Source organism: Panicum virgatum, chromosome 2N (genome assembly GCF_016808335.1).
Source record: "Panicum virgatum strain AP13 chromosome 2N, P.virgatum_v5, whole genome shotgun sequence".
Lineage (NCBI taxonomy): Eukaryota > Viridiplantae > Streptophyta > Magnoliopsida > Poales > Poaceae > Panicum > Panicum virgatum.
The window spans coordinates 55,691,766-55,709,563 of record NC_053146.1 but is presented as its reverse complement, the minus strand read 5'-3'; the positions used below and the strand labels follow the sequence as shown (position 1 = coordinate 55,709,563).

The following is a 17,798-nucleotide window of genomic DNA, read 5'->3' as shown; positions in this document are numbered from 1 at the left end:
ATCTCTTCCATCATACATGAATATATGGTGACACATATCGTTGGTAGTATTTTATATAAATAACAAAATAAATAATATATTATAATAATAGAAATAGTATTTTATAATTTATATTGGTGCACTTTAATATATTACTATAATTATATAATTTAGATTCAAATTAATAATAATGACATAATTGGATAATTTATATGCCAATTTAGGGGGGGCATTTGTATTATTTTTATAATGGCATAGGTGGGAAATTTACATAAAGATTAAGGGGTTACTTTAGATTATTTTTATAATGACAGAGGTGGGTAATTTAGATACATATTTAGGGGGTTAATTTAGCCTATTTTCATAGTGGCAGAGGTGAGTAATTTATTAGAAAAAATAACAGATCCGATGGTTATTATAATTAGAGTTGTTGGATTGATGGCTGGATGTTTCTGATTTTTGTGAGAAGTTATAGGATTTCTCTATTTTGTAAGAGTGTCCACCTAGGATCCTAGATGGCTTCATGTGAAGACTCCAAAGAAGCCTCCAATTAATAATAGTAAAATATCACTGTCTTCTTTCGAGGAATTTACATTGTGTGTGGGTCGGGGACACTCCACTAAGAATCCAGTTCCCTCAGCTGTATAGCATGAGCATATCCTCTCTTGCGAGGGTGTTGGAAAACTGGAAGGATGGGGTGCATGGATTGTAGACTTTAAACGAAGCTTGATTGATAGTGGAAGGGTTATGTGGGAAGAGTTGAAAAATTCACTTCCAACATACTTGTCAGATGGCGAGTGCGATGAGGTGATCTGGACATTAGGGCGATCTAAAGCTTTCTCGACCAAATCGTTGTATTCCTTTTTATCCAACATGGGAGTTTGAGTGAAGGAAGGTGATAGCCTATGGAAAACAAGATTCCCCTAAAAATTAAAATCTTCCTTTGGCAGATAGAGAATTATAGACTTCCGATTGTGTCTGCCCTAAAAAAGCGAGGGTGGCGAGGAAGTCAACTCTGTTGCTTATGTGGGCGACAGGAAGATGTCAACCACATTCTCTTTAGGTGCTCGATGGCCCGATTTATCTATTGTGGGGTTCGGGGAGCTTTGGAATGGGAGAGCTAGAAGGACTGATGGGGACTCGCTAGGGACTATAAATTACCAAAACGCTTTGCCATGATTTTATTCTCGGGCCTGACATGGGCGCTGTGGAATCAACTTCCCTAATCAAGCTATACAGATTCTTCACTTGGGTGTTGCCTTCGTGTAGAAATGGCGGCCGCCCCTAAAAGCATCTGATCAAGATAAGACGAAAGAGCTGGTGGACCGTCTGAAGTACTAGGTGATGAACTTCAGTCCGAGCATAGCTTCTGTCTCAGATATTGAAGAAATTTGATTTTTGCTATGCTGTAATAGGTCTAGTACCTTTGTTTTTTTTTTGTCTTCGCTTGCAAGCTGTTAGCCCCAGCCTAAACTTGTGTACCCATTATCCCTTTCACTATCAAAGTAGAGTTTTCTCTTTTTTAAAAAAGCGTGTGCTAGCTTGCCTTCTTGATTGGCAGTAGGAGAACCTTTGGACTTGGACAAACAGTAGTAGTGCTCAAAATTTGGAGCGAGAGCACATCCACGGTGGCCTGTCGATCGGGAAACAACATTCGAAACGAATGAAATAATGACCTGTTGCACATATGAAAACAGTACACTAGTCGCGCGGTGGGTTGGACGGCGAGAGTCAGCGGTACATTGAACGTGGACGATGGACGCCCCCGTGATCCCGGTCGGGTTCATCGGGTGTTTAAGAAATGAGAAGAACCATCTCGTCACTTGATTCTCTCTCTCTCTCTCCTGTGTCAATCTAGAGGTCACGATGCCATGGATTGACGACGATTTGCATTGCTGGCCTAAGCTTAATAATAGCTTTTGAGAATAGTTTTTTCATAGGATCCACAAAATAGTTTCGTCGTTGGGGGGAATGATGCCAAGCTGCTCTCATAGCTTATCTTCTTCTTCTTCTAGTTTCGTCGTTGGGGGGAATGATGCCAAGCTGCTCTCATAGCTTCTTCTTCTTCTTCTTCTTCTTCTTCTTCTCGTCCACTGGAAATATCCCCTTTTTTTGTTGGAAGAGAAATACTGCAAATATCTCGCTGTTCAGTCTATTCACCGATAGCAAGTTGCCCACCTGGATATGATCCATCTTCGTGTCCTTCTGGTTCCATTGAGCCAAACCAAGGACATGCATGATGCATGTACCTTAACCTCCGATTAACTATCGGTTGACCGGAGCGCCGCTCTGACGCCCTCCGGCTCCGGCCGGCGCGCAAGAGTCAGGCCGTAGTGCCGCGCTCGAGATCCATCAAAAACAAACAGCTGACGACGTCCCACTGGCCAACAAGGTGCCCACCAAGAGCTAGCTGCTGCTCGATCGCGAGAATCTCTTTTCCTATCTGACGATCCGTTCGTTCGTCAGTACTGTACGTGATCAGCATGATTCGATCACCGGCGTCGATAGGGCTGATCGGCACTCCCATCCGATCCGTTCCACGGCACGGCGCAGTCGATAGCACAATAGCATGCATGCACGCGCACGCAGCACCGTCCAGAGTCATAGCTAGCTTGCCGCTGCAGACATGGCATGTCGGTACGATACGATACGTACGCCATCTCCTGGCATATCCATCCAGGTGGGAAGCTGTCGATTCAGGCGTGCCCCCGGCGCGATCTGCCGCAAGCTCCCTCTCCTGCCCTTTTTGTCATTTGCGCTTTACACCAACCAGAGGGGGAGAACTAGTCAAAAAAAAAAACCAGAGGGGGAGAAAAAGGCACAAGAAAGAAAGCCTAGTAACAAGATCGGGATGAGACCGGATCCGATCGATCTCCCGCTTTCGTGCGCTGTACCAACTTGAGGAAGAAAACGAAAAGAGAGGGAGAGAGAGAGCAGAGAGCTCTGACTTTTGCAAGGAAGCGAGCGCGCGCAGCGCAGCGCAGCACAGACGCGGTGGCAGGCATCGCCGCGCCACCTAACCGGTCGGCGAGCCGCCGACGAGACGGGGTGTGATGCGACGGGCGGACGACGACGGAATGCTACGTGACTCTCTCGACGCCGCTCCGGCCGCTAGCTTGGCCCGGTCGCAACGTCCAGGACGCGAGCTCGGCCGATGCAGGAAAGCAGAGGACGGACGCGCTCGTCGACGGCACGTCATCTGCCTGCCCCCGGGAGGCCGGGACGAGAGCCGAGAGGTCGCTCACGTGGCCCGACGTCTCTGCTCGCCGGTTACCATCGCTCGCTGAATCCCCTCTGATTTGCCACTCCATCTCCATCTCGACTCCCTGAATGGCCGGTCTCTGTTCAACCGGTTGCCGTCTCTGCTCGCTTTTTTGGTTACCACACCCAGGTAAAGCTCTCGATCGGCAACGCAGATGCAGCGACAGTTGCCTAGCGCTTGTTCTTGAATCTTGACAGCCATGTTATGGGCACATCTAGGCACCTCACCAAGGTAGTTCAAACCCCCTCACTCTCCCGCTCTTCTGTTCCCGGCAAGATTGGTTAGTGGTCAGAACCGTCTCTGTTCGACTGTTCCTCCTATAGCACTGTCCCTTGCGATGTTTGGTAGTACAGCGAAACCTTTGCCAATGTGCAGTAGTTGCATGCCAATATTGTTTTTGTTTTGTTTTGTGAGCTACCTATTTGTCTGTCGTACATGTGTGATAGACTATAATAGTACAACAATCAGTCGCCAGTAAACCTAGTACGTCTGTACTAGATTCTCGGTTGTTTTATGACGACACAGGAAGATGCAGGAAGGAATCTGCATAGGTTTCTCATCTATATATACACGCGGGTTCCATTTTTTCTCTACAAAAAAGAGAGCCGGTAGGAACATGTTCAGAGGCGAGGCCCCACGCCGAGGAATAGATCGCAAGCGAACAAGCGCGGGGATGTCTTGTCCAAGGGCCACGCCACACGGAAAGTCAGCACCACCCGGCACCAACTCCCGTGAACTCGTAGATTCCTACCTGGTCGCATCCATCTCAAGTTCTGAACTGCACCGGAAGCAAAAACGGAACGCGAATCATAGTTGCGCAGTGGAGTTGAGGTACTATCCACGAGCGACAGGAATGGTCACCAAATCGATCAAAAAGGTCAGCAGGGATCTGTTATAGCTTATCGGGGCATCTAGAACCAGCTCCACGAAAAAAGCGAACTAATCCACAAAAGGTTCGAGAGTAGATTGGAATATCTGCGGATATATTTCTTTCGTGCGTGACTGAACACGTATATACTTTATTAAGAGGAAGTGGAGTCCTATCAAATGCATTTTTGTTCGGCTGGTTGGTTGCTTGTGATTGCTGTTTATTTGTTGTGAGAGAAAAGTACAATGTTGACTGGTCGGCTGGTGGTGGGTGCTGACCAACTAGCCGAACAAGCTGATGGACCTAGAAATGCCGTGGAGACGTGGAGTGAGTATATGTCATATATCTAGTGACGACAACACAAAGCATAAGAATAAGAACATCAAGAATCACGAGGTGACCACGTCGAAAATTTAGGCTCAAAGCTGGAAACTCTCATAAATACCTAACATTCTACAAGCCACACCAGGAACTTAAATAAAGCAACACTCTGTTGATGATGATCACGAAAGGTCACGTACGTTCCGGAGCAACACCCCCACCCCGAAAAAAGAGCGAGATAACTTAGGTTTTAGAAAACCCGGGAAATTAAAGGCACCCACAACTCCTATATAACCTAGCAGTATATATACTTGGTACGTACATTGTGCATATGTACGCTGCGTACGGGCAGAATGGAATACGGTACGGTGTACAGTGACAATAATCAGCGTTTGCATGCATGCATGCAAAAGCAGTATAATTAGGGAGCTCGATCAATTCTAGTGCTCATCCCCTCGTCGGCATGCAATGCACTAGGTGAAAGCTACTCCATGGAGTAGCAGCACTGCTTGAAGGCCTCGAGGTTGTGCTCGAACACCGGCACGAAGGCGTCGACGCTGCCGTCGCCCAGGTACGACGGCACCAGGAACAGCATCCCCTCCGTCGGGAAGTAGGACGGCATGAAGTAGCCCGGGCTCCCGCCGCCGAAGTCCAGCTCGTAGAAGGGGAACGTCAGCCAGCTGTCCACCTCCAGGTCCGGGCACAGCACGTCCTTGAGCACCGCCGTCGGCTCCAGCCCCTCCTTCTCCACCGCCCCGGAGCTCGCGAAGTCCACGAACGACCGGAAGTAGGCGCCGTCCACCCGCGCCACCGCGTCGTGGATCGCCTGCGCCGCGTGCTTCAGCGGCCGGTTCAGGAGGTCCCCCACCGTGGCGCGCGGGAACGCCCACAGCACCAGGTTGCCGAAGTAGCCCGCCGGCGTGGCGAGGCGCGGCCGCCCGTCCACGGAGATGCGGATCGTCGAGGTCTGCAGCGGGTTGCCGAGCCCTCTCGCCCGCGTCATGGTGCGCCACACGTGGGCGAGGATCGTCTCGAACCGGCTGAACGGGCGGCCACGGCCCTCCGACGCCTTGGCGCGCAGCCCCGCCACGAAGTCCTTGGTGAAGTGCGCCTTGTGGATCACGATGCTGCTGTGCTGGGCCTCGCCGTGGCCGTGGCCCGCCGCCGGCGGCGCGGGGCGGTAGTACTCGACGCCGCGGTGCTCGAACTCGGCGCGCGGCGGGTCCCGCGGCGGGAAGAGGTCCGGGTGGTGCACCGGCGGCGGCGGGCCGACGGGGAGCCCGCGCGCGGCCCGGCCCCACGCGACGAGGAAGTCGCTGGTGGCGTGCCCGTCCGCCACGGCGTGGTTGGCGGTGAAGCCCACGGCGAGGGAGCCGCACGCGAACCGCGTGAGCTGCACCTGCACCACCTCCTCGATCTCGCCCTCCAGGCCCGGGTGCAGCCGCAGCACGGCGGGCGACGGCTTCGCCGGCGCGATGTCGGCGAGGTGCGCGTCCACGGACGCCTCCACGAGGCGCGCGCCGTGGTCGTTGAGCAGCACGCCGGGGCCGCCGTCGGGGCCCGGGCGGACCTGCCCCGCGAAGAGGCGGTACACGCCCAGCACCGCGGCGAGCCCGCGCTCGATGTCGGCCGCGGCGGGCCCCGGCGGCGCGAACGCGTAGATGATGGCCATCTGGATGTGGTACGTGGCCTTGTCGAACACCGAAGACGGCACGTGCTCCGTGGTGTCCTGCCGCGGCGCGCCTGCCGGGTACGACGGCCTCACGAGCTTGGAGCTCAGCACCTTCACCTCCATGGCGTTTGCTCGATCGCGTGCTCGCCCGCTCGATCACTCGCCTCCGACAATCGAGGAGTGAAACTCCGAGAGGCTCGTGTGGTATCTAGACAGCTATAGAGTACAAAGGCACTCGCTAGAACATGCAGGGCTTTTGCGCTGTCTGCTTGTCAGCTGCAGCTCTGTTCTGTTGCTCGCCCAGCACGCGCCGCCCTGCCCTGCCCGGCTCGGCGGCGCGCGCTATAAATAAGCAGCGCGCGCACGGGAGTAGGTGGGGGCCTGGGGGGTGCGCGCCGGCGGCGAACGGACAGCGGATCGACGTCGGCGACCAGCGCGCTCCATCATGCCGCTCGGTGGGGGAGACTCGTTCGGCGACGTCCATTGGGTGCGCCTATGGTTGACACGGCAACTACACACATACGTGCACATCACCAACCGAACCCCTTTGACGCTTGATCACACCCTCCCCCCGGCCGCTCTGTGCTTGCGTTTTTCGTTTTTTTCATTGAAAGCGGAGCGGGACTGTTCATGCACGGCGCGCGACCACCAGCACAGGAACGCTCCGTCAGCCGCTGCATCATCAGCACATCGATCATTCAATTCGGCATGTTGCCATGTTGGTGGCCGTGCTACTGTGAGGATGAACGAAAGCATTCTCCACCACGTACTTCCCTTTTTATCTCCGTACATCGTTTTACTATTACTAATTGGAGACTTTTTTGAAGTCTCCACGTAAAGCCACGTAGGATTCTAAGTGGACACTTTAAAAAAATAGAGAAATTCTATAAATTCTCACAAAAATCAGAAACATCTAGCGACTAATCTAACAACTCTAATTATAATATACATCGGATCTGTTATCTTTTCTTATAAATTACCCACATCTGCCATTATGAAAATAGACTAAAGTAACCATCTAAACATATATCTAAATTACCCACCTATAATATTATAAAAAAATTTAAAGTAATCCCCTAATCATCGTATAAATTACCCACCTATGCCATTATAATACAAATAGCCCCCTAAATTTACATATAAATTATCCAATTATATCACTATTTAAAATTAAATTTCTCCTAAATCTGAATTTAAATTATATAATTATAATAAAATATTAAAGTATCAATATAAAAATCTAAATTACAATTTCTATCATTAGTAATATTATTGTTTATATAAAAATACTACCCACGATGTGTCACCATGTATTTATGTATGATGGAAGAGATAAGACCACCAATTCACAAATAAATAGTTCAACTAAATATATATATATCGAATATATGTGGAGGTGGGATGTAAAATGAAATCTATTGTAACTAAATAATAATAAATATATATTTTAGGGTATGTGTTAGAATATTTAATTGATGAAAAAGAGCTTGAGATACATAATTATAATTATTGATCTCATTCGTATATTAACTTTAATTAGCCCGTGCAGGAGCACGAGTTGATACGCTAGTCTTCTCAAATTTAGACGTCTAGAGATCGAGCTGAGCAGCACGTACAAATTTACCCATCCCGGCCGGTCCGGCCCGTCACGCAGCTGTGTCTGTGCTGTGAGGATGGGTGGTGAGACGTGTGTCCACGTTTTTTCTACCGTAACTTGAAAAAGAAAAAAAACTTAGCTTCGATCCTGTCCACAGATAGCTAGCGCGCCACCGCTTTTGACGACTAACCAGCGGCCGGCGCGACGCCGTGCGGCCGCGGCGCACGGCGCGCACGAGGGCGAGCCGCCGCCGCCCGCACCCGCACCCGCACCCACCGAGATGACGGCCCCGACACGTACGTACTACGCTTCAGGCTGAAGCGTACACGCCCTCGCTGGCTCGCTCGCAGCGGCACGACACGGCCGATCGATGGCTCAACGAATCGCCTGCTGGGTTATGCTTCACTGCTCGTGCTCGACCAAATTGAAGGCCTCGTCGTCGGCGTCATTGCTGGTCGATCCAGCGGGTGGTATATGCGTGGTGACACGTGTCGTCAACTCTTCGTGTGTATTCGTTCGAGCTGGAGTACTTGGTTAACACGACACTCAAGGCCGAGATCGAGATGGTTCCCGTGGCTTCCAATAATGCGAGGATTTTGGTGGTAAATAAACTTATCCCAAAAATGGCCCAGCAGCGCAAGGGCCGGCACATGACCTAGTGCCCTTTCTGGTGAATCTAATCGAGGCTTTTTCGAGCCGGAGATGGCCCCTAGCTTATTTGTTGCTTTTGCTGTGGTTGTCGGCAGCAGCGGCAGCTTACAGTGAAGTCTGACAAGGGAGATTGTTTTTCCCCCCTTCTTCTTTCCACTTGATCTTTGCAAGGTGACATATAATACAACTATACAATACAAGCGTAGCGTATTCCTACCGTCGAACTTGTTCACCTGAGTTCGAATCCCGTATTCAGCATGGGTGTTCGTTAACGGCGGTGGGACACCTAGAGCGACCTCGTCAAATTCGAGTTCTGTCATCCTAACCAGCTTTGTTTTAAGGTACTCGTATGAGCAGGGTGTGCTTGCATGTGTTTATAGGAGTGCGTGAGAAAATATGCAATTCCGGATGCCTACTGTCTTTTGCAAAAAAAAAAACTTAAATTACCTATTACAATCAAGTGCCATTTCCTTTCTCTAATTTTTGAACTTCCCCAATCGTGCTTACTAGGGATGTAATCATGTAAATGGTACGGGTATTTTTCGACCGTATTCATATTCGATCCGATTTGGAAGGGTTTTATCTCTCCGTATCCAATTTCGGATATTCAATATTCGTAACCAATCCTATCCGGATACTAAAAGTTATGTCGATATCCATTATAATTTTATCCGGCAAAAACTAACACTATCTATATTTGACACTGTATCCGAACAAAAATATGAAAATAAATACGATATCAGTAATTTCCGTCCGTATTCGATCCGTTTACATCCGTGCTTATGATCTAGATTTGGTCATCGTATACATCCGTGCTTGTGATCTAGATTTGGTCATCGTATTTGCCATACGATACATTTTTTTGCAGTTCAAGTTTTGTACATAAATACATATACTAGCATAATGTTCGTGCGTTGCTACGAGTAATATAAATTTTACCCATATCTACATGGGACTATCAATTTTATGCTCTGTCACTCCGTGTACAAGTCGTGCCGTGATCGCGCGAGGTATTGATTGTCCGAGTTTCGATTGGGATACGGATTGACTTGTTCGGTTCCGATTAGGAGTCCTATTGATTTGCCCGGTTCCGATTGACGGACTGTGGAATTATTGTTTCCTTTAGAAATAGTATATAGATGTAATATGTACGGTGTTACTAGTTTTTTCTAGGGAGAAAATATGGTGCGACTTGTTGGACCGGAGGGATGTGCGCTTCTATTGTGAACTTGGTTTTCAAATAGAGCACTTGTTGGCAATAGTAGAAGCTACAAGCTAGTGGCGACTTTAAACCGTGCTGAGAGGGCATGCAAGCATGAAAACATCCAACCCGGTCGTGCGCGTGGGTTTATGGCTATGGGCACGCAGGCAATGCAATCTTGGTTCACTTCACGCATGTGGAAACACATGAACATCCATCACTTGTAGGTAGATTAAGAATGTGGTGGTTAGGTCTTGATCCCTCTCCGTATAGAAGAAGCTCACACTACATTTTTTTTTAATCTCTGCACATCACTCACGGTTGTTGGAACATCGTATGCATGGTTAGGACTTTGGACGAAAGAAATATACATAACTTTCTTCATTTTCAACGAGCTTTTTATACATTTCTTTTCTGATTTTGTTCGGGTTTAGACTAATAACTACTCTCATATGTGCAAGTTGATAGGAAGGGGCTTTAGTGGGAAAACATTACTATCTGCAGCAGGATATATATTGAGGGATATTCTGGTTCTGGGCTCTAGTTTGATGCCTTTTGGAGCTTTTTTTTTCTGAGGAATTGCCTTTTGGAGCTTTGATAAACCTAGCAGTTCACGACCTCTGAAGTAGATAGCGCTGATAGGTCGTAGGTGAATGTGCACTTCCTTCTCTCCCTTTCTCTTTCAGTACACTTGGCAGCTTGGCCAGATTTAGTTAATGCTCTACGCAGTATGATCTCCGGAAGGTTCTGGTGGCGATACTAACCTACTCACCGCTAAGAAGTTTGATCGATCATCAGTGGGCCGGGTGTTGTTTATGTGATGAGGGTGTGTTTAGTTGGTGAAAAAGTTTGGGTTTTGGTACTGTAGCACATTTCGTTGTTATTTGATAAATAATGTCCAATTATGGACTAATTAGATTTAAAAGATTCATCTCGTGTTAATCAGTTAGACTATGTAATTAGTTATTTCTTTCAAATGCATTTAATGCTTCATACATGTGTCTGAAAATTCGATGTGACGGGTACTGTGCAAAAAAATTTACGAACTAAACAGGACAAAGTGCAAACAAGGTGGGTCCGAGCATAAGTGCATCATCTGCAAATGCAAGTGAAAGTGCAGAGCATCATGTGGTTCTTCCTCCTTCCACGGGCCGGGGTCACTGGGAGATTACGCCAGCTGCACACTTAGCAACAATCTAATGTATCTTCTAATTTGATCCCTATTCTTAAATGACTACTTCCTCTCGTAATTATAAACATAAGTACATTTAGATTTGTTCTAAGTCAAACCATTTTTTAGCCTTGGTAGTAGTACCTATAAAATATGCTATACCAAATAAGAATTGCATATTATAAAAGTACCCTATTTTTTGTAATGGATATATTGTCAATATTGTGTTGACAGTATCTAGATTAAAAAATCAGTTGTCGGTGGTAAAAAGTTGAAAATTTCTATTTAGCACTAGAAATAAACTATATGAACTTACATTTATTTGTAATGGGGAGGAGGTACCAAGGATTCACTTTTGTTTGCAGCAGATGTTGCTCTTATCGTCTACTAGCAGAGTACACAAAAAGGCATGCAGGGCGCCGTCTGGAAAGTTTTTCAATCCCAAAAGCATGGACCGGAGGCGCCCCACCAGTACTCCGGAGAGTGGATAAGCGCGATCCAATCGTCAACAGATGACTCTCCGGCTGGTATGAGATCCTTGACCCGCAGTGGATCGGAGTGCGAACGCGATCCATCCTTTGATCTGGATTCTCCGATTCCGATTGTCCGGAGGAGCTGGGTGCCTGCTAGTAGGCTCGGCCGGTTGTGATTATATATAGCTGCTGATCGACACGTTGGGTCCCGGCATAAGTAGTGCCTCTGCTAGCTAGTGCGGCCATATATATTATCGATCTTTCCACAAGCTCGATCGTGAAACGTGAATGCATATGATAGTGTCGCGGGATTTCTAGAGTACCCACAGCTGGGTGGCGGAACGCACCCGTCTATTCCCAGAGAGGGAGTGCTCGGGAAGGTACTAGGCGATTGGGCTGATCTAGCTCTGAGATAAGCACACAAGAATACACGATCTAGAGTGGTTCGGGCCGCCGGAGCGTAATACCCTACATCCAGTGGGAGAAGTTTTGATCTCTGTTGTGTATGAATCTATCTTCTGCCGGGCCTTGGCTCTCACCCAGCTAAGTTTTCCTTCTAGCGGGCGCCCCTTTTTATAGACCAAGGGGGCGGATACATAGGACGTTGGGGCCCCGACAAATGGGCCCAACGTGACTGCGCAGCATACTGCGCAGAGTATTTAAATGGCTACAGTGGTTACGAATCTTTCCTCCGATACGCTCCCACGCCCTGCTAGCGCTATGACGAAAGGTGGTCTTCTCTTGTCCCGTCAGCAAGGTGTCCATTGGGGGAGCGTAGCTTGCGGCGTGGCCTGTGGAGGCTATTATGTAGGCGTCATAATGGGTGAAGCCGAGCCGTCGTATCCATCTGTTATGGCAGACTGGCAGGCGCGGCGTGGGCGGCGCCAGCAGCTCCACTATCTTGGTAATACGCGATCAATAGTGTCCCCTGGTCAAAGTATCGCCTCGGTTTCTGCTACATCAATGCGGACGTCCTCCTGTCGTAATGAATGCAGCAGTATGTGAGCCTTAATAAGGAGACCAAGCGGCCTTATATACGTGTCTGGGCCCGTTGACACGTGGTGGCCTCGGACCACCCCGAGGCGGGGTGACGATTCCTTTCTTTGGAGAGGGGTCCGGTTACTATACAGGGGTCCCGGACCCCATGGGGGGTCCCGGACCCCATGGGAGGTCCGGAGCTTCCGGCCGTTCGGGCTGACCGCCAGCTTTTCCCGGGACACGTGGTGCTCCCGGACCTTTCCCAACCAGGGGACGGGTCCGGGACCACTGTTGGGTGAGCAGGGCTCCGGACCGCAGGGGTCCGGCTGCTGGACGTAGTTAAGGATAACTATAAGGCTCTTGCCTAGACGCAGCAAGAGGGGGTACCCTAGTCCTGGGGTACTGACAGTGGCCCCCGGGCCCACCTCGGGAGAGGCACGAACCCGCGGGTGGGACCACTAACGAGATGTGTTTCCACGCAAACTTGATTGCGTCGGTGTGCTCATACAAAGAGCGGGTGCTCCAGACCCCTGAGGCCGGTACACCGGTTGCCAGGTTCAGGCTCTAGGGTGCTCTCCACAGGGCGACGAAGGTGTAGGCTTAGGGTGCGGAACCAAGCTAAGCGGCTACACAGACCTCGGATCGCTCAGGGAGCAAGCGCCACTTCCCGGACCTGGCTCTAGGCGACCGTGGCGAGCGGTCTCCGCCGGAGCGGGCCACCGGAGTGGACTTGAGTCGACCGTGGCGAGCGGTCTCCGCCGGAGCGGGCCACCGGAGTGGACTTGAGTCGACCGTGGCGAGCGGTCTCCGCCGGAGCGGGCCACTGGAGTGGACTTGAGTCGTTGCTGACGACCCGATGAAATATATCTCCGGATCTGAGAGTAAGGTGCGAGAAACCAAGCCTTATACTAGAAGGGAGCTCGGGACCTCTAAAGACAGCAGTTCTCTGATACTAGAGTACTTATAACAGGGTAGTGAAGTACGTAAACTTAGGGTACATTACCAGGCTAAGCTATGCGGAGCTTCTCTACCCCAGGATACGAGTACTACTTCTCCGGACCAGGTCCTTAGGGGTCCGAACTGCCTTCCAGCTTGAAGGGGTGTCCCCACCTGGCCACAAGCCAGCAACTTATCTTGGATTGTTAGCAATAATAGGAAGATTCCGTTTTAGAGGAAAGAATAGATAAACCAAGGCGAATAAATGTAATCAAGGTGGAGCCTAGATAAAACTGAGAAAGATCTCCTTTATTATTGTGGTTGTCACAGTATACATCAGAGGTCGGGATTACGAGGTCGGACCTCTACCGCTCCGGACCGTAGCTTGCCTGTTTGTGCGATAGGGCCAGAGGTCGGGTTTACAAGGTCGGACCTTGACCGCTCTGGACTCACACGTAGGCGCCACGTTATTACAAAGGAGGAATTTTCCCAGTCCTATTTTAGGAGTAACCTTCGGCTGCATTCTATACAGCATGTTCTTCTCTTGATTGGGAGTGGTATCACTACTCCGGGGTTCTTCATGGTCGTCGGAGGCGAAGGCGCCCTGGATGTGCATGAACTGCATCATCCAGCATCACCTCAGGAGCTCGGGGGGCCACTCCTTGCCTAAGAGCTGTCATATGCTTAGGTAGCATGAGACAAATTCTTTGGCTTTGAATGGGAGAGGCCCCCTGCCGCCGCCGTCGTCTGCCGATGGAAGCTAGACGCCCTTGCGCAGTAGAAGGACCGGTGCGAAGCGCGGAGAGGTGCGGTCGTTCGCCGGCTTGTCCTTGGTGCTAGCGCCAGGGGCCCCCGCGCCTGGCGGCGGGGCCCTGTCTGCAGCAGCACCAAGCTCCTCGGGCGGTGCTGGCGATGACAGGACGACACGGCCAACTTCCTCCGGGATGGCCGTCGGCTCCAGGCTCCATGTTGAGAGAAAGCCTTGAGCCGACGTCATGCCGCCGGAGAGGAAGCATGGCCGTTGCTTGAGAGAAAACCTTGAGCCGACGTAGGGGCGGCAGCGCCCAGCAACGCCTCCACTGTGCGTTGCCGCGCCAGCTCTGAGGTGTCGCAGTGGCGACGCACAACAAACGCCGCTGCCGCGCGCCGCCGCATCGTGGGCGTTGTCGCCCCAGTGCCACAGCATGCGGCGTGGGTGATGCCCTGCCTTCCTTCATCTTCTCGTTCGTCGTTGCAGAGGATGAACACGGCCCCAGAAGCCTGAAGATCCAGCCAGCGCCTGATCCTCCCCACGGACGGCGCCAAATGTCGTGGGATTTCTAGGGTACCCACAGCCGGGTGGCGGAACGCACCCGCCTATTCCCAGAGATGGAGTGCTCGGGAAGGTACTAGGCGATTGGGCTGATCTAGCTCTGAGATAAGCACACAAGAACACACGATCTAGAGTGGTTCGGGCCGCCGAAGCGTAATACCCTACATCCAGTGGGAGAAGTTTTGATCTCTGTTGTGTATGAATCTATCCTCTGCCGGGCCTTGGCTCTCACCCAGCCTGAGTTTTCCTTCTAGCGGGCGCCCCCTTTTATAGACCAAGGGGGCGGATACATAGGACGTTGGGGCCCCGACAAGTGGGCCCAACGTGACTGCGCAGCATACTGCGCAGAGTATTTAAATGGCTACAGTGGTTACAAATCTTTCCTCCGATACGCTCCCACGCCCTACTAGCGCTATGACGAAAGGTGGTCTTCTCTTGTCCCGTCAGCAAGGTGTCCGTTGGGGGAGCGTAGCTTGCGGCGTGGCCTGTGGAGGCTATTATGTAGGCGTCATAATGGGTGAAGCCGAGCCGTCGTATCCATCTGTTATGGCAAACTGGCAGGCGCGGCGTGGGCGACGCCAGCAGCTCCACTATCTTGGTAATACGCGATCAATAGTGTCCCCTGGTCAAAGTATCGCCTCGGTTTCTGCTACATCAATGCGGACATCCTCCTGTCGTAATGAATGCAGCGGTATGTGAGCCTTAATAAGGAGACCAAGCGGCCTTATATACGTGTCTGGGCCCGTTGACACGTGGTGGCCCCGGACCACCCCGAGGCGGGGTGACGATTCCTTTCCTTGGAGAGGGGTCCGGTTACTATACAGGGGGTCCCGGACCCCATGGGGGGTCCCGGACCCCATGGTAGGTCCGGGATTCCCTGGGGATCCGGACCTCTTCAGGAGGTCCGGAGCTTCCGGCCGTTCGGACTGACCGCCAGCTTTTCCCGGGACACGTGGTGCTCCCGGACCTTTCCCAACCAGGGGACGGGTCCGGGACCGCTGTTGGGTGAGCAGGGCTCCGGACCGCAGGGGTCCGGCTGCTGGACGTAGTTAAGGATAACTACAAGGCTCTTGTCTAGACGCAGCAAGAGGGGTACCCCAGTCCTGGAGTACCGACATATAGCTTATAGGTTAGATCATTCTGGTTGGTGGCTTATCCGGAATCCCGACACCGACTGCAAACTGAGGCTGGTTCCGATGGGCTGACGACTGGGCATGCAGCGGCGACCCCGGTAAGGGAGGAGCAGCGGCCCGTCCAAAAGACGGCGACTTGACACCACGAGTACACAGCATCATCCTTGGCCGCATCCCTGGCTGCTGGTAATGGATGGATGAGGGTGCATGCGTACGTGATCCTTCCAATCCTGATCGTCGCTGTCTGCACAGGAGCTGGCCGGCCGGCCGGGTGCGAATTGTTCTCCTCGCTCTATGCCTGTCTCCATCTGCTCACAAGCTCATCATTTTTTTAGGTACATTACCACCATTTTATCTCTGGCGCGTCGCGTGCAAACCGGACCCATCGTCTTAGCTGATATATTCCCATTGAATTCAGCCTGTTGAGTTTCAGCCCCTCGCCGACGGAAGCATGCGGCGCGGTACTGACGACGAGTCGTGTAGTAGCGCTGCATTTTTTTTTTTTTTTTGCAAATACTTAGCGCAGCATTCAGAACGACTGCGCTGGAAGCTCGATGCTGGCGATCCTGCGTCCTACCCGTGACTGGGTGAGCAGATCAGCAGACCACGACCGATCCTGTTCTCGACTTGCTGCTGCTCATCGCTTGGCGGGCCATGCATGCAATGCAGATCTGGGGCGGTTGCAGGAGCAAGTGGCCGTATGAACGTTGTGGGTAGCTAGGACCCTTCCTTGCTATTGTCCTTGTTCTAGAAGAAGCTAAGTCAACAGCAGAGATACGCATGGCGAGATTCAGTGCGGCCTCACCGAGTCTCCAACTCCAAGTCGAACTGCAGATTCTGCAGCTTACTGGTCTAGTACTAGACCAGCATATATACTGATCATTGAGTCGGCAGCAGTTGCTCTCATCTCACAGTAGCGGAGACATCGATCGGAATGGTCTTGTTAGGAAGGTCCCCGCCGGAGGTATTTTCTATTTGCGCAAGAAAAGTACGCTCCTTTCCCTCCCTGCTCCAACTGCCAGAATTCACTAGCGCGAAAGAACAAGTAAAAGATGGATTGAGCTTGCCCACGCGCCGGTCCGCGAAAATGTACTGATGAAGGCGAGTTTAACTGTATAATCTAGTACTGTACCTTCTTGCCACGAAAGAAAAATTGCTCTCTCTCTCTCTCTCTCTAATAAGACACGAAGCTCTCCGCGGTTAATAAACACACGGTCAGTGTAGTAATGTGTGACCAGTAAACTACGAACGGATGAACCAGTTACCAGTACCACCCGAGTACTCATGACGTTTGGGATGATACCATCTTATCTTTATCTTACTGGCCTTTGGATCATGGGGGCTAAAAATTAGCCCCCTCTTTTAGCTCTAAAACTAGGCGTACAGTCCGCGTATTTGTGCGGCTATTATTGAAAATTCAAAATTTACATATCATTATATCCTTACTTAAAAATTATACTATTTTTTTTATCATACATCATCCTGTTCATTATCGTAAATTATATCATATTGTTGGTTAAAACAATTCAAATATGATATACCTATATTAACAATTTGATTTGTTGAGCTTTAATAATATTATGCATGTAATTATTCTTATTTTTTATTTTGATTTATTGTTGTTAGCTTTAGTTTTGGTCAATAGTATATGTTTGTAACTGATACATAGCTAAATTGTATTTTATATTTAATTTTTCATAATGGCATTGGTTGGTGATTTTTAATTAGGCATAGGGGTATTTTAGGCTAATTTTTATCATAATGGCAGTGGTGGGTAATTTTTATTTTTCTATTTTTATCCGATTAATGTGAGAATTTCTAGGCCTTGAGAGCGAATGTGGAGGCTCCGTTTGTTGGCCAAATAATAAGATAATAAATTTTGATTGATTGTTGTTAGCTTTAATTTTTATTAATAGTATATATTTGTAACTGATACATAGTTAAATGGTATTTTATATTTAATTTCATAATGGCATTGGTGGGTGATTTTTAATTAGACACATGGGTATTTTAGGCTAATTTTTATCATAATGGCAGTAGTGAGTAATTTTTATTTTTCTATTTTTCTCCGATTAACGTGGGAATTTCTAGCCCTTGAGAGCGAACGTGGAGGCTCTATTTGTTGGCCAAATAATAAGATAATAGATAGCCCCAAGGAGCCAAATAAGTGGGCTAATTTGGAGTCAAAGTGAATTAGCTCTCCTCGAATCTTTAGCCCCTCCAAGAGATGCTTATTTAGACTAA

The 17,798-nt window shown here is 49.8% G+C and overlaps 1 protein-coding gene across 1 annotated transcript; it reads right to left on the bottom strand.

Moving 5' to 3' along the window:
- Positions 1-4,717: 4,717 nt before the first annotated feature.
- Positions 4,718-6,406, bottom strand: LOC120658227 (putrescine hydroxycinnamoyltransferase-like). The gene has a single exon (XM_039936462.1). It carries the CDS (start codon positions 6,223-6,225, stop codon positions 4,915-4,917), a length of 1,311 nt encoding a protein of 436 aa, XP_039792396.1. The 5' UTR covers positions 6,226-6,406; the 3' UTR covers positions 4,718-4,914.
- Positions 6,407-17,798: the final 11,392 nt, after the last annotated feature.

Bases quoted from the DNA above. Each gene is read 5' to 3' on its own strand.
- LOC120658227 (XM_039936462.1), bottom strand. From the start codon at position 6,225: ATGGAGGTGAAGGTGCTGAGCTCCAAGCTCGTGAGGCCGTCGTACCCG.